Here is a 23,836-nt window from a genome sequence, read left to right on the forward strand (position 1 = left end):
AGGCAGATTCTCACCTAGTATGCTGGCTTTTGTGGCTTGCATTCTTAGGCACCCTTCTCTCCCCATTAATTGTATAGGGAGCATTAGTGCTTAATTCAGACTTTGAATCACAATATTGTTTCTATGATTTTCTAAAAGCTGGTGCTGTGATGCTCAGCATTGCAATGGCTATGTCCCTTCCTGGCTCCCACTCTGTGTATCCAAGAGTTATGGTTAGGAAAGTGTTTGTGGTACAGTCAGTGTAAGAGAGCCACACAGCTGAGCAATTAACTCATGTGGTAAATTTCATACCTACTTCTGTTAAAAAGTTGTCCACAAGCTGGTTTTCCTTTTCTACCATTTGAAATTATTAAAGAACAGGGACAGAATTATGAGGGTGCAGATAGGTCACTGTAGATGTGCAGTGGGTAGTCTGGCCCAGAGCACATGGCCTTTTTTCTCTTCCATGACTGGATAAGCACAACTCTTAGAGTTGGTTTCCAGCATGAATAAATTCAGAATGTGCTTGGTACAAATATCTTTTAAATTTACCACTACCCTCTATACTTTTGCCCATCTATTCATTCACTACAATACTCAGAGCAAACAGAAAGGTAAAAATACAAACTGGAACCAAGTGGACATTGTGAAAGAAGCCCTCACATTTGCACTAGTCACTCCACTCTGAACTCCCTAAAAGCACCCAATGCTGCATAAATGGTGAAGGGTACATAAGGTCACAGACAGGTAGTATAGCTGTGTTTCTGCTTTTATTTTATCTAGCAGCTGTTCTTTACAAACAGCCTGCTCCTTGGGGATATTTAAATACAGTCTTCAGATTGGCCTAGTGCTTCTCCTTACACCCCCCTACCTACAGAGGTAGAAAAGGAAAACATGGTTTCTGGGCAATTTAATCAGTCTCTCGCAGTTGGAAAACAACACTCTCTCCCTCCAACAATTCTAAAGGTGATGAAATGGAGACTGTCCATTAGCCCTCTCCTCTCCTGCTAAGGGTTACAGTACAGATACTATAACCGGGAGGGGGGGGGGGAGGAAGGGGAAGAGAGGAGAGGAGGCAGCTCTGCCTGCTCTAACTTGTGGAACAGGGGGTTTGATTAATTTTTTAAAAGCCTCTGTACTCCTGCCCTCTGACTCCAGCTCTGCAAGCATCCTCTGCTGCTGCTGCTAAAAATCACATTCATTTGAAGGGCAAGAAAATTCCAACAAGACGTTGACACCATCTGGACAAAAAGAGTTTGGATAAAATATGTTGCCTCTAGCCTTGCTCCACCACCTATATTAGGCTTTGTAGATATTTTGATTCCCCAGCATCACATATAAACCAGCTTTATTTGCAACTCAAGGAACAGAGTGTTATGTTGGACCAAACGTAGGCAAGAGTCTCCACGTTGCATGGTTTTGGCAAGCCGCTTACCAGTCTGTTGGAGATCAGAGGAATGGAGTCATGCTGGAGAGGGAACTATATTGCAATCTCCATTGTATTAAGGGGGGGCGGGGGGACTACTAAACTTAAGCACAAGGGTTCAGAGTCTAATTCACCCATACTCCTTCAAAGTTGAGGAATATCCTGCCTGCACCAGGTTGTAAGAAGTCACTGTCAAAGGAGGTAAGACACCTGACTACAAGACCTCTCACAGCACCATCTTAAAACAGAAAAATGAACTTCTTAAAGAAGCATCTGACCACTGTCCAATGCCAGAGGAGCTCCAGCATTGGGAGCTTCCCAATAGCAGTGCCCCTTCTTATGCCAGCTAAGACAAGTAAGGAGAACATCCCTAGTTGCCAACTGCTGAAGTCCGGCACTGCTGCAAAGTTCACTGTGAATATTCCTCTCTGCTTTGCAATTCAAAAATAAGTTCAGCTCGGATTTTTTTGTTGAAAGCCTGAAGTCTGAGTCTTAGCTCTGAAGCACCCACTCCCCTTAACAGAAGACAAAAGTCATGGTTGCATAGTGAAAAGTTTATTTAAAGAGTTTGGAACTCAGACAATACATGTCACAAAACAGCCACACCATACTGAAGATAAACACGCTAACTCAGCTGTAGAAGGAAATGCAAGCACACTAGAAATAGACTTTCTTTGGGCCATAGAGCAAAAAGATAAAAGATTCAGTGCCACATTTTGGTAAAGTATCCTTTTGATGTTTAAAAACAATCCCTTGGAAGGACAAAGAGCAGCAGTTTGGTGCAAAGAACTTGACTCAGTTTGAAACTACAGTACATTAAAAAACATTTCACATCACACAGATGAGGACTGACAAAAAGACCACAGATCAAGAAAATAAACCTTTAAGGTGTGTCCAGATACAAGACATTCCCCATTGCAAGGCTACTGAGGGGCACGTTGCAGAGGTGGGGACTGGCCTTTCCATCTTGTAGACTGCTGTCACAAGGGTACCTTAGAGGCCTCTGGGAGGCTGCCTTCAACCACTGAAAGTTTTCAAAAGTAACTAAAATTCAAAGTGGTCACTTGGCGATGCCTCTATAGCTCCTGGCATGATGGCTGGCATCTAACATCTCAGTCTGTATCACAGAATATCAGGGTTGGAAGGGACCTCAGGTGATCATCTAGTCCAACCCCCTGCTCAAAGCAGGACCAATCCCCGTTTTTTGCTCCAGATCAACATAACAGCCCCCTCAAGGATTGAACTCACAGCCCTGGGTTTAGCAGGCCAATGCTCAAACCACTGGTCTCACTTTTACCCATCATCCATTCTAGCCAGTCACAAATCAGATTCTTATTCCATATGAATTACAGAGTCTTAAACTGTCAGACAGGAGAGGAGTACATATTTCTTCAGCTGACACTTCCAAGAGTCACAGGTAAATAGGAGACCGGAATATATGGAATTGTCATACTGGATCAGACCTTCTCACATGATATCCTGTCTCCAGCAGCAGCCCACACCAGATACTTCAGAGGAAGGTGCAAGAAACACCATAGTAGGCAAACAAGGGGATAGTCTGTCCCTTCAGGCAGTCTCCTCCCAACTCCTGATAGTAACAGATTGATTTGAGCCCTGAAGCGTGTGGTGTTTGACCTCTTTAAGAACTTCATTTTAATTTAGTATTTACTGCAATAACCCTGGACATTCTTGTAATCCATAAGTGTCCCATCGCTCTTTGAATCTTGCTAAATTCTTGTCAAGGAGCCGAATTCTGAATTTACCATGGTACAATTTCAATGACTGTCCCTATTTGATCTGCATGCTGTCTTAATATGGATATGCCTAGCAATGCACTGCCCATTACAGCATGTAGCCATGGTTCTACCAAATATGGGAAAGGAGAACAAGTCATCTAAAATGTAGAGATTTTTGCAGCTTTGATCCTTCATCTAGTTCCATAGTACACAGCAGCACATATCAACTCCAACTCTGGATTCATACACTCCACTAGAGTGTGGCGACAAGATCTGCTACTTTTGTGTTCGGTTAGCATTGTCACAAGTCCTTCTCATTTTAACTGCCTTGGCATCCACCCATCTACAACTCCCTCAAGAAAAAATAGCACTTAGGCATTCCACTATGTATGCTCAGTAGTAACAAAGACACCTTCTGAAGGCAATAGCCCTGTGGTGCCAGAGAGCTCAGGCTTTCAGTTGTAATCCTCATCTCCTTGGTGAGAAGGTCTCAGTTAAAGCAGTTTTAATTTGCCAGGAACAGACTGACATATATTGCATGTAGTTGCAATCTTTGGGGACCATATTGTTTTAAGTTTATGTATCACTGTGGGCCAGGGATTGTATGAAACTTCAGGTGGGAGGGTCATCACAGCCCCCTGAGGAACCAAAAATAGTGGGCGTGATTAAGATGAATCACTTAGGTTGTAAACACCTGTAGAAAGATACCACCCCCAGGGAGGCTTGCACACTTACTGGTTCAAACTAGGAGATGAACAGACAAAGAAAGGGCTTTTGATATAAAACAGCTAGGTTTAAACTGACTCAGGCCTCCTTTCTGATCCTGCAAACAGACCGGATCTTATATCTGAGGGAAGCCCCAATCCTTGCAGAAGGTTGGAAAAACTTTCGCCTAATAGCACCCCCTTTGACTGATTAGGGTAACCTTTGATAAGCTTTTAGCATGTGTATAGGAATTTATTGTTTTTAATAGGTTTTCTCTGTAATGCTTTTACCTTAATAAAGGTGCTTGCTTAGAAAGAGCTGTGTGATAACTTGTAACTGCTGGCAATACACTGTACAGAGCCCTCAGAGAGAAAGCAACACACAGCCACTGGCTGTTAGGTAGACTGGTTTGGGGGGATACCACAGTGTAAGGCAAGGACATGTGCAGCTTTAAAACCCCCAGTGAAAAGGGAGTGGGACAAAGGTCCTTGCCCAGAGACAAGTGACAGCTGGAGACCTGATTGGGCACTCCTGGAGCAGACCACAGTGGGGTGTGTAGATACAGGTGCAGTTACTCTGAAACTATGACAGACTATAGGGGATCACCAGCCTAACTTCCAGGTGTGCTATTTGGAAGGTAGGTAGAGAAGTGAGGGGGAGGAAACCCTTGCAATTAAGGGTCTGGAGAAAGTAAATGATAAAGTCTATGGCTCTGGTTTCACTCCCTCTTGTTTCAAGGCACCACATGATAAATGCTTAGGGAGTGGCTTTTGGGGGAGGAGAGGAGAAAAAGAAGAAAAAAATTCAACTGGGATGCAAGTGAACTAGAATAGAGATCCCTCCCAAAACCCCACCCTGCAAGGATATTTAATGAGCTCCTTCCAGCTCCAGAGTCACCAAGGCACAGCCACTGGACATGTAACATGGCTCCCCACTTATCTCCTACCCAAGTCCAGCCACAATTTGTTTCTGTACACAAAATACAGTTTCTTTCAGTCACAAAAGCCACACACAGGAGGAAGACACACACTGTTTGCCAAATATAAAAATTTTTCTCTGGTGAGGTTTTAGTTTTTGGTTTTTTTTTTCTAGTCACAAACTATAGGAGAGGAAAACACACAAAAGCATCACTCCATAGAAACAAGTTAGGAACTTTCCTTGAAGTGAACATTTTTAGGTTACTAATGTCCTTGCAAAACTAGAATCTATTTCAGAATTCACTTTTCGTCTCAGACTCAGGAGTCACAGTTCCCAGTGTCTGCAGTTAGAATGGAGGTCTCCCCAGCACTGCTTCAGCTACAGGTACCAGAGCTGGATACAAGCCTAGTAGGTATTGTGGGCAGAGGTACCAAGGAAGCTGTAGCTTAATGAGGAGTGAGACAAGGAGAGGAGATTATTCCTTTGATCTGACTGGGGCTTAAGATGTCATACACTAAATGGAAATGACTGCTGAAAGCCACTGGCTATACAGCATCCTTTCCTTGCTAACTGAATATGCTTTCTGCTAGAGACTTGATTAAAGTATCTTAACAAGACTAAAGGCTGAGTTACTGACTTTATTAAGAACAATTAGGGACAACTGCAAACCATTTATAAGAACGTAAGAATGGCCATACTGGATCAGACCAAAGGTCCATCCAGCCCAGTATCCTGTCTGCTGACAGTGGCAATGCCAGGTGCCCCAGAGGGAGTGAACCTAACAGGTAATGATCAAGTGATCTGTCTCCTGCCATCCATCTCCACCCTCTGACAAACAGAGGCTAGGGACACCATTCCTTACCCATCCTGGCTAATAGCCATTAATGGACTTAACTGGATACATTCATGGAGGTTCTCTTTTAAACCTTGTTATAGTCCTAGCCTTCACAACCTCCTCAGGCAAGGAGTTCCACAGGTTGTGTGCTGAGTGAAGAAGAACTTTCTTTTGTTTGTTTTAAGCCTACTGCCCATTAATTTCATTTGGTGGCCCCTAGTTCTTATATTATGGGAACAAGTAAATAACTTTTCCTTATTCACTTTCTCCACACCACTCATGATTTTATATACCTCTATCATATCCCCACTTAGACTCCTCTTTTCCAAGCTGAAAAATCCTAGCCTCTTTAATATCTCTCCTCATATGGGACCCGTTCCAAGCCCCTAATCATTTTAGTTGCCCTTTTCTGAACCTTTTCTAATGCCAGTATATCTTTTTTGAGATGAGGGGACCACATCTGTATGCAGTATTCAAGATGTGGGCATACCATGGATTTATATAAGGGGAATAAGATATTCTCTATTCCTTTTTTAATTATTCCTAACATCTCATTTGCTTTGTTGACTGCCGTTGCACACAGTGTGGACATCATTCCAAAGATAAGTGGTTCTCAGTCAGTCACCTATATATTTTCATTCAGTACCTCCGTGACAAGGTCACCAATATGTTCACATAACTTGGAAATGAAAGACCAAAGAAAAGTGTGACATTCTGGAAGCTGTGAAGCTTTCATTATTGTAGATTAAATATTCTCCACTTACAGCTGTTTAGCACTTATGGGAAATACAAGCTACTCTACTGAAATATCAACAATGAAGGAAGATGTGTCAAGGCCCTTTTACTCCAGTCAGCAGCAAACATGGCTATGGACACAATGAGGTAATAAGACTGGCACATATACCAGCTTGGGACTGCACACCATATACAAGGACCATTTGTCTTTAATCAAGGAGGCAAGAAAGGGGCAAATCTGATGAAGTGGACTGAGCCTCAGAAGAAAGATCTGTGTCTGTTTCAGAAGGGCAGGACTGAACACTGGGATTCCCATCTACTGTACAGTCCACCTTACTAAGGACTATTTGGAGCAGCTGCCAATTACCTAGAAAGGAACCAGTCTCTGATTGGCTAAAGGGGAACAACTTATCCTGGAGACAGTTCTAGAACACTGGCCCTGAGTAGAACTCTCCACATGAGAATCCATGACATCAGCAGTTTCTAGAATACCTGGTATATATACACAGGTCAGGTGTGTCTTCCTTATTTACTAAGTCCTATTTCAGACAGCAGCTAGTGGCCTAGACAGTGCATACCTCTCCTCTTTCAGATGCATGCAGGACCTTCCAAAATATGTAGCAAGAGGCCAAATGCATAGCAGTCACTGATGCATTACGCAGCAGGGTGGGGGAACACGGAGATTTACAGTCAGAAGCAGAATATTTAAGGGGTGGGGCAGGGCCCTGCTCCACATCTGGTGTTTAGGAAGTTGAGAGCCAAAGTAAAAGAGGGGGTCCTTGATCAGGCCCTGGGGGAGAGGTTGTGGAAGGAAGCAACTGGAGAGGGAGGTACCTGCCCTGGCACTTCAAGAGGGCTTGGGGAAGAAGCAAGCATCCACGCCCAGGCTGTTAGGGGGTCAGGGAGAGAGGAGCCCATGCCCAGGCTGCTTAGAGGGGAAGGGAGGGCCCCACCCTTAAAATCCTGCTTCTCTTCTTCCTTGCAGGGCCCCTCCACTGATGCTACCTGGAATTAGGCAGCTACTTTACCTTCCCGCTCCTCTTGGGCTGGGCCACTCTGCTCTTCACTCCCCTCTCCCTTCCTGGGAAGAGAAAAAGGGCTGCAGCTGCTCCCTCCTTGCCTCTGTGCCCCTTAAAGGAGGAGCAGCCCTGCTGCTCATCCCTTACTTTTTAGAACAGCAGTTGTGCTCCCTGCCTCCTTCCTCTCCTGAAAAAGGAAAAACACGTTGGTGCCTGAGCCTATGCTGCCTTGTCCTCCCCACCCACTACTGCAGAAGCAGCAGATTGGCATGGGTACACCTCCCTCTGCTCTTACCTCCCTGACCTAGCCATTGCTCCTGAGTGCTTAAGTAGGCAGAGCAGATAAAAAGAAGGGCCTGAATCAAGAGGTATGGAATCACCAGGTAATTATTGGGCTTCTTAGGAGAGTCAAGTCTTTGGCTTTATACACCCCCACACTAACCCCATCTGCAGCAAGGGCTAGATCTGCACAAAAGGGCAATATCTGGAGGGTGTCAGACTGGAACTTCACCAGAATCATCCTGCACAAAGTCACTCAGTAACTCCAAACAGAGGCACCTCAGAGCAAATTCAGCAGCTACCTTGAAGGGAAATGGTTCTTGAATAAAATCAAATAAATAGTCATTTCGAATCTTGAAGAGTTACAAATAAATACCCTTTAAAACCCATCTGTTGACAGATTAATGTGATCCTTGCTTATTCCTGCCAAGGGCTGAGCAGAGGCTGACCACTATTGCCACTGCTAATCCCTGAGGTGGGCCAGGGAGCTGCATTCCTCAATGTGTTAGTTAGCAATAACTTCAGGGACCCACTAACTCCAGGTGGGTATATAAGGGAAAGGCTGATCCCACATTTTTCAGATTCAAAGTGTGCTGACCTGAGACGTTAACCGTTTTACATTAACACAAGAGGCTGCAGCTCAATTTTCCCCACAGGTAAGAGAAAGTTTTGTTGGTGACAGGAATTTTACACATCCCCACAGTCAGGATGATCTGTATCCACCTCCCCATCCACACCTGCTTTCCCTTTTCTATGGAGATCTTCCTATTGATTACCTCTGCAAGGATCCAAAATAAAGGTTTCACACGATTGGGTCTGGCACTTGCGACATGACTACATCACCATGAATGGGGTCAGATGATGCAGGCTGCAACTCAGGTAGTTGGAGGGATGAATCCCCACACAGAGATTAATGGAGGTTTGGCTAGTGTGTAAAGTACAGCAATGCAGACAGGATGCAGCTGGAGAGTGGCTGTGATACAGGTGGCTTTGCCTGCTAGCAGAGTGTGGTTGGCAATTACCCACTGGCGATCCATTTAAATAAAAGGGTATTTCAGCTTCAGTTCATACAAGTGCAATAGAAAGAAACTGCTGCCATCTGAATCTGCCCTCTGACAATTTACTGGCTGTAATGAAAAGTCCCAGCCTGATGACCTCACAGAGCAAGCTTCCTGAAATTTAGAGCGAGAGGAGTTGCTTTTGGACAACTGAGCAGCTACCCTTTCCTGTGAGTAAGCTGGGAGGGAATGGGGGAAAACCTGTTCTTATCCACAGGAGAGCAGAGAGCCAGGCCTCTCACTCAGCCATAGGGAAGTGCCAGTTAGGGGGTGCCAGACCTGGATGGCAGCCTATTTTGCTCAGTGTTACCTGCCTGCTGTCCCCACTCCCTCCCCTCCTTCAGCTGGTGTAATAGACATGAAAGAAGAGAGTCTTGTTGCGTAGGAGGGAGTAGGAGTTGTCAAATTTGAGCAGGTAGATGCCCTCGCCCGGGTAGTCATGACTGCCTGCCTGCACATCCCGGTGACTGTCCCTTCGGTACACGGGCATGATCTCCCGATAACGGTTTCGTAGAGAGCTTTTAGAGCCCCTCTCCACGTCTCCAACTGGGGTGAGTCCTGAGTGGGAGAGAGGAGACAAGCAGACTCAGACAAACCAACAGAGGGGAAATGATCAATAAGGCATGGTTACCGGACAGGGACATGAGATCTAGCTAACGAAGACTGGCTGAGATACCCACCCTGTCCAATGCACAACCTAAAGTCTCTCCACATAGGAGACCTGCTTTGAGAGGGGGCACTCTTTGGGACTGATACACTGGGGAATAGTTTGAATTCTCCCCACCACTTCCCTCCTTTTCCTCTTCACCCAGTAGACACCTTTAAACAGCAGGGTCTCCTCAAGGTGGCCCAATGCCAGAGAGAAATTGATTGTGGGTAGAGGAATGCAATGGAGAGTTTCACCTCTGGCCTTGGTGGTCTCTCAGTCTTCCCTTCTACTTCTCCAAGAGGAATTCTTCTCAGTGGGGCTTAATTTCAGTCATCACTGGTCCGGAGATGGGACCTGCATTGGTCCTGAGACTCCCTAAACCTTCTAGGCTACAGATACTCCAAGGACATGGGCAGCATGCCCTCTGGGTGCAATCAACAAGAGCTACTGATACGGTGAGAAAAACACTACTCTCCACCCAGCAATTGCATCGGCATCGCAATCTGTTAGGCTGATGATCAAAGAGTTAAGTCAGAATCTCATACTGTACCCTGATCCTGTTACAAGTTAGAAACTGATCATGCAATAGAAAACAGAGTGGGAGCAAGTGTTCAGTGTTCAATATGCAAGGATATGTGGTGTTATTGGTGGAGCATACACCTGGGGTCGGGGAGAAGAGCAGCCATTAGGAAGGGTCTTCTCATTGTGACCTAGCTTGGAACTCCAAAAAGGTTGCCGTCAACATGTAGGTCGACTAGCCAAAGTGGTGAGGAATTACAGTACCTGATTTGGAGGTACTTGGGTACCATGGTGATGAACACAATATTAATTTATCTTGTAAAGTTTTGCACTGACCTTCAATCTCATCTTCTTCCTCTTCATCTTCCTCATCACTTGATTCGCTGACCTGCACAGTAATGGCAGTACTGGTGACAGGAGTCCAGTCAAAGTAGACCCCAAAGCCAATGTCATAATCATCCGTAGCAAACTCCCAGCAAACACGCTTCCCATCTGGGTGTGTTGGCACCCGGACTGTCACTACTTCACCCCGTTTCACCACCAACTGAGCATTCTTCTCCTTTCCCATTTTGGCTTTAAATTCCCTTATCTTGCAAGTGGTCCAAATGGAGGGTGGAGCCAGAGGAGGAGGCTGAGCTGAAAAATACAAGACAAGCCACTCATCACTGGTCAGAAGGCAACCAGAGAGAGTTCTGCTAACAAGACGGCTATTCTGGATAAAGCTCTTGAACTCCAATCTTTACCTTCCATCTCCTCTCAAGGCGAGGACAAGTGCCTTCCATTAGCACTGTCGTCAGAACTGGACATACTACTCTCTTGGTTTTCCCTTCCAACCTTCTTCCCTCCCTCCCGAACTTGCAAAGCCATTCCTGTGAATTATCTGGTTATCTAGAGACAGAGTCAGACTGCAAAAGTTAGGTACAGGCCTAACTGAAAATTCCATCCCATCAAGTGCATTGCACAATACCCCAACACCTCAGCTCCACCTATGGCTTAACTCTGCTGCTTCCACACAGACACCCAATAGTAGCAGACAGAGTTACTGGGCAGCACAGCATTATGACATAGCCTAAGCAACCAGATAGAAACCAACTAGCATCATGCATACATGCAGAAACTGCCTCCTCAGCTGATCCAAAGCCTATGTAATTCAATCCAACATTCATAAGAATGGAGAAGTGGGAGGGGCTCCCATGGCTTATTCTTCACACCCAGATGCATAACCTCATGACTCATGGGGCTTATCTATGAGCCCTCCGAATTTCCCACTGATTTAGCTCCACCAGTGGAAGTGCCAATGTAGATAAGGTACTGGTGTTTTCCCCACTACGTACAGACTTGCTCTGAACAGGGTTATAAACGACGACACCTCACTGACACTAGAACTTCTACTCTCGCTACCACGGAGGGGAAATTCTAAGAAAAACTCCATAGACCACCCTGAAGGAGTAACTCCACATGCATCCAAATGCCAACCATGGAGCACACCACACATTATCCTCCCTCACTAGTCTGGTCTTTTTTAAAGAGATGATGCTAGGTCAGGGGGATACTATCTTGGGCTTATGATGGCAAGAGACATCTTGAGTTCTGAAAGGGCAGCAGAGAGAAGAGATAACAGCAGCAGTCCTGATGCTATCACCAGTCCCCTTTCTAGTTCAAAGGTTTCCACAAACATCCAAGTATCTCCTAAACACCTTGGATAGTCAGCCATTGCATAATTTATTTTAGATCTATTCTCTTTCAAGCTAGGATCTATTACCAATCTCACAGGTCATTTGTCTGTAGCCCTTCCTCCTGCTCAGTCTTCATGTGCGGAGGGGAGAGAGGGAGAAGGAGAGAGCATGCGCACGAGAACAAACACAGTATCTTGCACTAACATGCCCTCCTCTGCTCTGTCTGTTCCTAGGTTTCTCTATGGCCTATTTGATAGCTCACCCACCAATTCACCTGCCCCGACACACAGCAGGATCCAGTCTGTTCTAAATGCAAACATGGGATTCCCATTAAATGCTGTATTGAGTAACACTCAGGCATTGACAGGAGAAAGGACCTCACTAAGTTCCTTGCTCTCAGCTTCCTATTCACAGATCTTCTCACCCCTGTGTCTGTGAGCTAAGATTCATAAAGAGGAGGCGGGTTTGTTTTTAAACCGCTTTACTTAGGGCTTGTCTTCACTACCAGGGTAAGTAGACCTAAGTTACGCTACTCCAGCTATGTAAATAAAATAGCTGGAGTCAATGTAGTTTAGGCTGACTTACCACGGTATCTTCACTGCGCTGCACCAACAGTACCTTACTCTTCTCGGGGAGCTGGAGTACCAGGGTCAACCAGAGAGTGCTCTGTCAATTTAGCGGGTCTTCACTAGACCCGCTAAATCAATCCCTGCTGCATCAATTGCAGCAGCATAGATCATAGTGAAGACAAACCCTTAGAAATGTTTCAGCAGATGCACACTCTAAAGCAGAGGTGGGCAAACTTTTTGGCCTGAGGGCCACACATTGGGTTTCCGAAATTGTATGGAGGGACGGTTAGGGGAGGCTGTGCCTCCCCAAACAGTCAGGTGTGGCCCGGCCCCCGCCCCCTATCCAACCCCTCCTGTTTCTCACCCCAACAGCCCCCCCCAGGACTCCTGCCCCATCCAACCCCCCCTTGTTCCCTGTCCCCTGACAGCCCCCCAGGACCCCTGCCCCATCCACTCCTCCCTATCCCCTGACTGCCCCCAGACCTCCCACCCCGACTGCCACCACCCCAAACTCCCCTGCCCTCTATCCAACCCCCTCTGCTCCCTGCCCCCTTACCGCGCTGCCTGGAGCACCGGTGGCTGGAGGTGCTACAGCCATGCCGCCCCAGCTGGAGCCAGCCACACCACCACGCAGCACAGAGCACTGGGTCAGGTCACGGCTCTGCAGCTGCGTGGCCTGGCAAGAGCTCACAGCCCTGCTGCCCAGAGCATTGTGCCAGCGGTACAGTGAGCAGAGTCTGTGTGGGAGGGGGAACAGCAGGGGAAGGGCTGGGGGCTAGATCCCAGGCCAGGAGCTCAGGGGCTGGGCAGGAGAGTCCCACAGACCGGAAGTGGCCTGTGGACCATATAGTCTGCCCACCTCTGCTCTAAAGAGATGGGTAGTTGAGGAGGGGGTATAAGATGGTCCCACATGGGAGGTTAGGTACTCAATGGCAATGAGTGCAGAGCACTGGAAGGAAAATAATATTAAGTGATGTGACATGTCCAAAAGCTACTTAAAGCAGTGACTTGTCCAGGGCCACCGACAAATCAATGGCAAAATCGCTCAGGAATCCTGAATAGGAGTCCCCTACTCTAGCCACCAGACCACTCCCAGTGATACAGAGCTGGTAACGTATAGTAGACTGCCTCTGTCCACCCTATTGAAGGAGAGCATCCACAGTTCCAATCCTGCTGCCACATGAGATCTGTGTGTACAGGCCTCATTCCTACCCAAAGGAAATATTACCATCGCAGTCCTCACCTTTTCTCTGCTCACCTAAAAGGTCTGCAGTCTCCAGCTCTGCAGAGAGGACATCCACTGCACCTGTGTGTTCTGACTGTATCATGACTATATCCCCTGGTCCTTGTGGGGCACGGTACTTGGTCATCCGCACGACGGCCTCCTGTGCAGGGCACATAAAGCAAGTTCCTCAGTGGCTCTGGGGGCCTCCAGTTGGATTTTAAATGGTTTGTCAGGGATTGAGGGAGAAGAAGGAGCCATTTTCATGAATTCACATCAGTTTCCCATTGGGTTTCTGCTATAAGTATAAAATATTTACTAAATAACTGGCTGGCTCAGAGGACAGTTTCTGTGCATGGTCTTCTCTGCCTCCAAAACTGTGAAACTCTTGAGCCAAATGCTGCACTGTGCTAGCGACCACTGGTCTCCCAAGGAAGCATCATCTCCACAGACAGATAAGTCTAGCTATTTGCACTGCCTCAAAGTTTGGGGGCTATCATTGCTTTATTTGGTAAAAGATTTCAGATCTACCCAGATGCCCTCTCAAGTGCTGAAGCTGCTCCAGTTCTAGGAACCAGCCTCTTCAGTTTTCCCAGGACTTAGACTGCAATCACAATTAAACAGATGCCTACTATGAACTTGTTAAAACTGTTGCCCAGATTAACACAGTGCTGCCAATTCCCCCTTCTCACATAGGCAGATACAGAGCTTACAGACCAAGAGTATTATTACACGATGTCTCTCCAAAGCTGTATTTGAAATTACCAGGAGCTGTTTGTTCCCTGAAAGAACTAAAACACTGCTTCTTTATCACCACCACCCCAAAAAAAATTGACTATATTAGTTTATTTAAAATTCACAGGAACTCCCTGAAGCCCTAGACAAAAGCCAGTAGCCGAGAACAGTCTTGAAGCCTTAGGAATGGTGGAAACTGAAAGGGAGCAAAGGTCCAATACACCGTGGGCGAAAGACACATTCTGAGTTTTAAAGGTTAGATTATCACTGTTAACTCCCTCATTGTGCGGAAACAGTCATAACTAAATGCTCAGAGCCCCAGTTCCTCATGTACAGGCTCAGCAGCAGATGGGAAAAGCACTGCAGCATCTTGGTCTCTCCTTTCAGAAATAGAAGTGGCAAGTCACCTACCTCCCTGGGGGGCTGGATCTGGTCAGCCAGCTTCTCTCCTTGTCCAGCCACTTCCTGGTCCTCTGATGTACCATCACTTTTTCTAGACTCCTCTGCAGCATGCACATTCACAGGTGATCCAATCTGCGGCCTCTCAGAGAAAGATAGCACATCAATTCAAGATGCTTGAAGAACAGGAGACACTGAGCCAGGTGGGCCAAGGACAGGTGATGAACCACCCCACTCAGGGGCTGGAATGCAAATAAACTAAGGGAACTGGGCTTCCTAGAGCCAGCATTCACTGCATTAAAACAAGAAGCTCTCTCTCAACCAAGGTCCACTCTCAGCCCCAGACGGCTGTCCTCTTTAGCTCATCCAAGCCAGACTGAGCAACTTTCCTGAGCTCACTCCCCATTTATAGTCCCTTAGGTAGCAGTAATTCACTCCAACTGAGCCCAGCCACACTCCTTTCATAGAAGGGCTACTTCGCTAACATTGCACTGACAGCAGGGATCAGTGGTAGCATCTCAGAGAGAAGTAACTCTCTCCCTGCTAGGCACTGGATGGCATCTATATACCCCTCACACAGGCCATCTACATCAGAGACAAGACTTCAAACAGATCACGTTTTGAGAACACCATAACTCTGCTACAGATAATCAACAAGTGTTAATATGGTTGCATCCCTGCTCCTCCTGTACAGAATGCTGAATCTGGCAACCCATAAGCCATGTCATGGTAACAAACTAACAATCACAAATGCAGGATTAGGACCTCTCCACAAGAAGAGATAATGGGAGGAGGGAGGGAGATCTTTTAGTCAAACCTGGAAAGCTACAACAGCAGCAAGAGAAACAGAACAGCAAAGCAATAGCCTCCTGAATGCATATTGCCTATTCATCCCTACATCCTGAAATTCCCCTCTAAATTACTATGTCATCGCAGCACCCCTGCCCATCCCTGAAAAAAGTCAATTATGCCAACTGAGATTAAATAATCCTAGCTACTAATCCAGAATGGGGTTAAAGAACCACCCTTAATCTTAGGCACTAAACGTAGCTTTCATGAAAAGAAACTTCAAGTCTAGTAGGAATAGAAACAGTCTCTTTTAAAAGACATAAAACCTTTGCCTGCAGCAATGGAAATCCAAAGCCAGCCACCTTGGTTTACCATATGAGAAACAGATCAGCACCAGGCTAGCTCCATGCAAAGCACCAATGGTAGAAAGCAAGTGAAGTTTTCAGTTTTAGGAATATGAAGTGCTTCGACTAATGCTGGGACAGATTGTTCCAAGCTACATTGGAAGTGTCTAATAAAAACAGAATAGTCTAGATGCTTTCTGTACTGTTTCTGTAAATAAAGAGAAGGCTGGAAAAGACAGACATGACTGTCCTTTCCGAAACTGAACTCCCTTGAGGATGCAACCTTGGACCCTAAAACAGAAAGAACTAAAAACTAATTAAATTCTCTTAATCTCATTTGTTGTTGATAGGAAGGGAATGTCTCACCACCAGTTTCCACTAAGAGAGTGGTTCACATGAGCCGATTGTCAGGATACAAAGATAACCCTACTAGGTTGCCGAGCAAAAAAAGTTTAAAAAGGGACCCTTTAAATATATTTTTGTTACAAAACTTAACTATTTATAGCCATGCTTTTGGAAGCCTGAATCAGAAATCTTCCACTATGTTTTCTTTTCAAAAGAACAGGTGTGTGGCACAGACCTAGCTAGAGTTCAATCTCATTCTAGCACACATGAATGCTACATAACCTGGTAGGTGGGTCCAACAGGTCAGGTTCAGTGTTCCCCACAAGGCTAAGCCCTGGCTGGGATGATTTAGCTGGGGATTGGTCCTGCTTTGAGCAGGGGGTTGGACTAGATGACCTCCTGAGGTCCCTTCCAACTCTGATATTCTATGGTGCTGGGGCTGACTTTGAATTTTTTGAAAAAAAAAAAAACAGCACTGAAGGCTTTGGATTTTGTGGAGAGGGTGAAAAGAGTTGCAGAAAATTTGTAATCAGATTTAAGAGAAGAAAGTAAGTCAGCTCCCCCTTCAAGCCTCTTTCATATTGCCCACTACCCTCTTCCCTTAAAAAAAAAAAAACACAAAAAAACCACCCCCCTCAGACCTTAAACAGATTTATCAGGAAACATTCACATGGGTTTAAAACATAGGTTGGCATTTTACTTAATGCCCAACTAGTTTCTCTGAAGAAAATTAAATCCATAATTACCTAGAATATATGATAAAATCAGATTAAAGCAAAAGCCTGTTTGGAGCCAACTGGGCTGCTGTACAGTCTCTCTGGATGAAACTGTAATTATGAAGGCAGCAGGAATCTCAGTCTCTCCTGTGCTGCAGATTTCATTAGCAAAGCCAGGATTACCTCAAATTGTGTTTTTTGTGAGGGATTTTTAAAATGGAGGACACTAATAACTGCTGAGACCCAAATTTTGATCTATTTAACTCATCTGTTTCTGAAAGCTTTTATGAGTGTGTTGCGGGGGCAGGGGAGAGTGTTATTTTTGGGCGGAGGAAAGGGAATGTTAAAACAAAACCTTCAACGGTTTTAGAGAAAAGCTGAATGTGTGCAACTCTAATGTTCACAAGCACCCCAACAAAAGCCAGGATGCATGCACACAAATGCTCATCAGCAATCCTTCAATAATAAACCAAACAACTGATATTCAGAGTATAAAATGTACTGAAAAAGCAGCAGCAAAAAAGTAGGTTTCCGATCCAGCTTCCCTGGGGATTAGATACAGAAAGAATATTTTTTAATTAAAAATATCCTTCAGCCAGAGCTCAGATAATTTCCTGTTGGAAGTTAGTTAGCTCTGTGATCCAAAAAGCCTGAGGTGAGTCATGGGTTACATTTTACAAGCATTTTATAAGCATTAAATTAAAAGCATTTTACAAGCATTAGATTTTATAAGCATTAAAATAACCCAAAGTCAAGAAGAATAGCTCTTCCAATATAGTCTACAGTGTACAGAACCTGAAAAAAGTTGAGTCTCCGATGCCCTGGAGAGGAACAGCTGCCAGACACCACTGATAGAGAAGGAGGTGGGGGAGAGACCTATTATCCTTCATTTCCTTGACGTTGGGGAACATTTAATGTGGGTAATCACACAAAGATCTTTTCCTACCTGCACTGTGAGGTCTCGGACTCTGATGAGGTGACTGTCTGGGATGCAGATGCTGGTTTGGGGGCTGAATCTTCATCTTCTAGCAATGGGTGGAAGATGGAGAGAAGATTAAACAGCTTTTAACCTTTGAGAACGTGCAGGCAATAAAGCAAAACTCTAGTTATCCAGAGTCACCAAGGTCATGCAGCCTTGGCGCTTAAAGCTGGGCCTGGCAACCTTCTGTATTATATGTTGTCCCTCCCCCGCAGAGAGAAAGGGTTTTTAATGCTTTCAGTGGCCCTAAGTGGAAGGGAAAAGATAACACAGTTTCTGACACAAGACATAGGGATCAATCAAAACAAGCTTCTGTTCAGATGTAGGCTCTAGGTTTGCCCCTAGTCTCCTGAACAAGCTCTGTCCCCACATGACTCTAGTGCATGCTCTACAGCAGCGGTGGGAAAACAATGGCCCGTGGGCCACATCCAGCCTGCAGGACTGTCCTGCTCGGCCCCTGAGCTTCTGGCCAGGGAGGCTAGCCCCCAGCCCCTCCCCTGCTGTCCTCCCTTCCCTGCAGCCTCAGCTTGCCATGCTGCCAGCACTCTGGGTGGTGGAGCTGCAAGCTCCTGCCGGGCAGCATAGCAGCGTGGCTGGCTCCAGCCAGGCAGCGCAGCTGCCAGTCCTGTTGATCTGAGCGGCATGGTAAGGGGGCAGGGAGTCCCAGGGGGCAGCAAGGGCCAGGGAGTGGTTGGATAGGCATGGGAGGCCTGGGGGGCCTGTCAGGGGGCAGAGGTGTGGATAGGTCAGGGCAGTCAGGGGACAGGGGGGTTGGATAGGGGGTGGGGTCTCAGGTGGGGCAGTCAGGGGACAAGGAGCAGGGAGGGTTGGATGGGTCAGGGGTTCTGACAGGGACAGTCAGGGGGTGGGGGCCAGGGTGTTGGGGAGGCACAACCTTCCCTACCTGGCCCTCCATACAGTTTCGGAACCCTGATGTGGCCCTCAGGCCAAAAAGTTTGCCCACCCCTGCTCTACAGTCTTGCTGTCTGCTTCCATTACCCATAGAAGATAGTTAATTGGGCATGGACAGGCTCCCAATTACACAGATTTTTAAAGTTCCACATTACAGTAGGAATTCTCTTCTACTTGGTTTAAGTAGAAGGAATTTGGTGCTGGTGAAAGACAGCAGATTAATAGCCCCATACATTAAAGGCCTCTGATCCACAGAACAGGTACAGTTCAAGCAGCATACCCCATCGCCAACATTCTGCAACCTGACCTATAGGGACTGCTTTTAAAGATGAGAAACTGAAGGCAGAAGAGAGGGATGGGCTTTAGACAAGAACGAAGAAGGGGACTAATTAGTACCAGGGTAGTGAGGTATTTGTTTTGTTGCTTTAGAGAAAAGCATTTTTCCACCAAGAAATGAATTGAAACCCCACTATCCCAAGCGTATATTTTGTTTGGGTATAGGATCCAAATAAATATTCATCTTTATGCTCATTAATGATCTGTTCTCTGATCATTTAGAAAAAAAGCAAGATGTTAAGAACCTTTCATTGGAAGGTACACTCATTAAAGTATATTATATTTGAGACACGAATAAGCCTCAAAATCTGAGGAGTGGTAAGACTTGTGTAACAGGGAGAAGTAATTCTGTTCACTCCAACTTTATAAATAGAGCAATAGACAAGGTTGATTTTTGAACTTATTGCTCATGCGTTCCTATTCCGGCCCCCTAAGAGTCTCCAAGGGAGAGTACCTAAAAGAAACTACAATGCCTAGAAAGACTGTTTTAACAGCCTAGATCTCAGTTGCTACAGAATACAGCAGGAAACAATACTTCATGCCCCTCCCCCTGAAACAGATTAGAGGGAACCTAGCAGATCTTTTACATCTGTCATTCTCATGATTCAACAACTGTTGAAGTTACTGCACAGCTAAAACTTCTCTTCTACCTGGTAACCAACGTGAGAACATTTTACTGCCAACTGCTGGAGAAAATATGGCCTGAAAAAGCAACAGCCAGCAAGATTGCGTGTCATATGACTCAATTTGGCAGTGATGGACAAGTTAAATCAGGCAAGCTCCATGCTCCTGATTCTGGTTGTGGGGAGAAATTTTTCATCTGGTGATCTGACACAGAATTACAAAATGCTTCACACAGTTATGATCTAAAAGAGATAAGGAAGTTTTTAAAGGGGACATTAAAGGAGAAGTAAACTAGGGAAGAGAACATGCCTGAAGTTCTGGAGAACTAGAGGGAGGTCATAGATATTACTGGGTTTAGATACTGTAGTAAACACCTTATGCAGAAATGCCTATAACAAAATAAAGAGACAAGGATGAGGCAATATAATTTTATTGGACCCACTTCTTGTGTTGAAAGAAACAAGCTTTTGAGCTTACACAGAGCTCTTCTAAAGGTCTGAAGAAGAGCTCTGTGTAAGCTTAAAAGCTTGTCTCTTTCCCCAATAGAAGTCAGTCCAATAAAAGATAAGACCTCACCCACCTTGTCTCTCTCATATCCTGGGACCAACATGGCTAAAACACCATTGCATATAACAAAATAAGGAAGTTGAGACCAAGACAGCAGATAGGAAGGTGGCGGTGGGAAGAGAACGTTCCTCCTACACATATAGTAATAAGCCACCCACTTGACCGAGTCAGCGAGAAAACAAACATCCCAAGGTTTGCTCTCAAGGATGCCATAGACATTCTCTATGTGTGCTTCAAAGGAGAAATAAATTCTAGACTCACAGGCCCTTCAAAGTGAGGCCCAGCATCCTATCCTCTTGAGGTGACACATGGGATGTGGTCACCAGCTAATACCCAACTCCATAGTTGCTTAGGTACCACAATGGCAGGTACCTTTGATTTCACATCAAGTATTAAACATTTTGCACGTCTACAGTGCATTTTACAGGATACCACTGTGCCAGTCAAACATTTAATAAATCTCATAAGCCCGGGGGGAAAGGTCAGGATTACTAGCCACATTTTTCAGATGAAAAAAGTGAGGCAAAGAGGGCAACTGGCTTACTCAAGGTTATGCAGTAAATCAGTGGCAAAAATGTAATTAGAACCCAGGAATCTCAAGTCTTAACCCTACACTAAACAGTGCTGCTTTTTAAAAAACAAACTTAATTGGTTCCCTATAATGAGCTGTATTGCTGTGTTAGTCTAAAGATTGTAGTGGAATCTTTACTGGTCTCCAGGCACCAAAGTGCTAGGAACTTAAGCAAATCAAAGTTATTATTATCTCCCTTACATGAGGCAATGCTTACACCATAATACATTTCTCTAAATATAAAGCAGCTGGTACACTAGGGAACAGAGAAACAACCCAGTACCCTTAGGGATAGAGGCTGTTGGAAACCAACTACTCAAAAACAACTGTATCAATCAAGAGGCAAGTTAGACTTGGTCTATGCTTAACAGTTATGTCGGTATTGGTACATCAGTGAGGGGTGTGGAAAAACCCCACTATAGTTTCAGCTATGATGGAAAACAGCTTCTATGGAGATAGACAATGTGGTTAGGGGAGATATGTTCCTACACTGACAGGAAGGCTTCTTCCATAGGCTGTGTCTACACTAGTGGAGCATGTCAGCATAGGATCTGTAGTGTAGACATATCCTAGGGGGCTGTGCTGACATAGCTATGCCATCACAGGCTAGGCTACACAGTGTGGACATACCCTTAGACCTCAGAAGAGGTCAGCAGCAGCTTTCTTAACGTCTTCCCAAGACCTCAGCCAAATCGGCTCTCAAGATGGGTACTGAAAACAGTGTGCTATGCTAGGAGGCTGGAAGTAGCAGCCGCAGAAAGCTCCGATTTTGCAGCAATAGCTTAACTGGAGTAAAAGCAGACTATCTTGTTACTGGCTGTAACTCTCCTAAGTCCCCTTGGGAAGCTCCCACTCCCAGCCCACTCTCCCTATTGCTGCTCCTTGTGGTGTACCAGGCGCTGTACTCCCTCGGCTGCCTGGCAAGGGCTACAGGTCCCCCCTAGGCGAGGGGGCGAGCAGGCGAGATGGAGGGAGGGAAGGAACCCCGCCAAGCCGCGGTGCTCTCGCGGGGAGGCGCCGCCACACCCCGCGCACACGAGTCCCAGCTGCACAGCGAAGGCTACGCACACAGCTCAGCCGGTGTCCCCCAGCCGCGGCCTGCAGCCCTGCCCCACAGCAGCTCCTCCAGCCCCCGAGCGCGGCGGCCAGCACACCCGAGGGACCGGAGCGGGAAGAGCCCGCGCCCCGGGGTCCGTGTGCGGGGCACGCGTCCCGGTGCGCCCCCGGTACCTGGAGTCTCAGACGGTGAGCGGCGGCCCTGCGCGTCCCGCTCTGACACGGAGCAGCTGCGGCCGCTCGGCTCCCCAGCCGCGGGGGGCTCGAAGCAGGAGCCGGCGGCAGCCACCAGCACCTCCGACATGGGCAGCCGGCGCGCGAGGACGAGGCGGCGGAAAGATCCGAAGCTGTCAGCGGCGGGCAGAGGCGGAAACGGCGGGAAGAGCCGAGCCTGGGGCGGGAAGAGCCGAGCGCTGGGCGCCTGGGCGCCTATCGCCCGGCCTGGGCCTTCCCTCGGGCAGTTCCGCGGCGGGAGCGAGCGGGCGGCGCGGCTCGGCTCGGCTCGGCACGGCGGCGCTTCGCTCACACAGGGGGCCGGGCCCGGCGGGGGAGGAAATAGCTGCCTGACGCCCGGAAGTGGAGGTCTCCGTGGAGACTGTTCCGACGCGTTGCTATGGCTCCATGGCGGGGCGCAGCCGCCCAGGATGGAGCAGGTCCCGGAGGAGGAGGAGTCCGGGGGGCCAGGGCCTGAGCCCGGATCCGAGCCCGAAGAGTCCGAATCCGAGTCCCAGCCTGGCCCGGCCTGCCTCGCCTGGAGCCCCGTGGAGGTGGCTGAGTGGGTTCGGCAGCTGGGCTTCCCCCAGTACGAGGTGAGGGGCAGGGGCAAGGAGGGCGGGGCCGTGAGCTAGGTGAGGGGGGCGCTGCGCGGCCAGCTGCAGGCTCAGAGGGGGGCGAGCTCGGACTGTTACGAACCCCGCTCGCGGTGCCATCGCTGAGCTCCCTCTAGGCCCGAGCTGGAGAGCAATTCCCGCTTCCCTTGCTCCGCCTTGCGGCCTGGCAGCGCCCCTGAACCTGGCATCAAGAGCACTCAGGATCTCTGCGTTCTTGGAAAACTCAGGGCAAGTTTCTAGCCCTGGTGGTGGCGGAGAAGACCTAGGAAGAGTGAGGCCAGCGTCCCGCAAAGGCTCAGAAACCAGAAGGGGGGAAAGCCCTTATTTTTAAAGATCTCATTGCTTTTAAGCCAGTCTCCTGATTGGGCAGCGGGGCGGCTGACTAATGTTGGTTTTTGAATGCTTGGGGTTGGCAGTACTGCTCACTGCTGTATAGTGTTTCCGTCTGATTTTCCTGCCAGGAGTGCTTTACAACTAACTGCATCACTGGCCGCAAACTCATCCATGTTAACTGCTCAAACCTGCCACAGATGGGCATAACAGACTTTGACCACATGAAGGTGAGTGCCACACACAGAGTTGCCTTCCTCCATTAGGAGTGTTTATGATTTCCCATCCCATCTCCTACATGTTCATGTTTGTTCTCTGACTACATCAAGTAAGATGTAACACTGCTCCGTCTCTGTTAATGATAATAGCAGGATCTAAACACTCATGCTCAATAGGACAACTAGAACCTGCCCAAGACCTGATGCTTGGATGGATGGATGTACATAGAATGCAACAATATTTTCCTCCGAATGATGGGGCACACTGTTCTGCCTACAGTAAGAATCTTTCTGAAGCTTCATGTAAAACTCAAGATGAACCCTGACCCCAAATCTTTTATGAAGTTCAGAAAAGTTGTATTTAAAAAAAAAATTATTTCCATGCCTGTATGCCCATCTGGTTTCCATATAGGACCTGAGGCAGAAGGGCCACAAAGGAGAAAGAAAGCCTGCTGTGGCAGTACTTCCTGTGTGTGCACAAGTAGGAAACAACAGAAATCTTGCCCAAACATTTGTTTGTTTGACAATTACAACCCAGCTTTGGAGACACAGTGATTCTTGACTGCATTACACTGGTTTTGTGTGGTGTAATTTTTCTGAAGTCAATGGAAGCTCACTAGTGTAAAAGTGATTTAAGAATGGAGAAGCAGGGTCAGGTAGTTTGGATCTGCACCTGCATTTCTGGGTGCTTAGTCCAACCTCTCCAGCATTTTGCCCACCTTTGTCCTACCACTTAATGAAGAGATGTGTATATAGGGGA

At 46.9% G+C, this 23,836-nt stretch overlaps 1 protein-coding gene across 5 annotated transcripts; it reads right to left on the bottom strand.

The window, feature by feature from the left end:
• Positions 1-1,944: 1,944 nt before the first annotated feature.
• On the bottom strand, positions 1,945-22,725 carry TMED8 (transmembrane p24 trafficking protein family member 8). Of its 5 annotated transcripts, none has more exons than XM_073349289.2 (6): positions 21,873-22,725; positions 17,600-17,678; positions 14,472-14,601; positions 13,362-13,488; positions 10,195-10,494; positions 1,945-9,248 (listed from the first exon to the last, which is right to left on the bottom strand). In XM_073349289.2, the coding sequence occupies exons 1-6, from the start codon at positions 22,000-22,002 to the stop codon at positions 9,031-9,033; spliced, it is 984 nt and encodes a 327-aa protein (XP_073205390.1). In that variant the 5' UTR covers positions 22,003-22,725; the 3' UTR covers positions 1,945-9,030. The 5 variants fall into 5 exon arrangements, with proteins under 5 accessions (XP_073205390.1, XP_073205389.1, XP_073205392.1 ...); XM_073349288.2 differs by having other exon boundaries at positions 13,347-13,488; XM_073349291.1 differs by lacking the exon at positions 21,873-22,725 and having other exon boundaries at positions 13,347-13,488; positions 14,472-14,603; positions 17,600-17,671.
• Positions 22,726-23,836: the final 1,111 nt, after the last annotated feature.

The sequence above is a fragment of the Lepidochelys kempii genome, chromosome 6 (assembly GCF_965140285.1).
Source record: "Lepidochelys kempii isolate rLepKem1 chromosome 6, rLepKem1.hap1, whole genome shotgun sequence".
Taxonomy (NCBI): Eukaryota; Metazoa; Chordata; order Testudines; family Cheloniidae; genus Lepidochelys; species Lepidochelys kempii.

Excerpts from the sequence above, each read along its gene's own strand:
- TMED8 (XM_073349288.2), bottom strand. The coding sequence starts at position 22,002 with ATGTCGGAGGTGCTGGTGGCTGCCGCCGGCTCCTGCTTCGAGCCCCCC. Across the intron at positions 17,679-21,872 it reads CTCACCGTCTGAGACTCCAG|AAGATGAAGATTCAGCCCCC; the intron begins GTACCGGGGGCG and ends ACCCATTGCTAG. Across the intron at positions 13,489-14,471 it reads AGATCCAGCCCCCCAGGGAG|GAGGCCGTCGTGCGGATGAC; the intron begins GTAGGTGACTTG and ends TGCCCTGCACAG.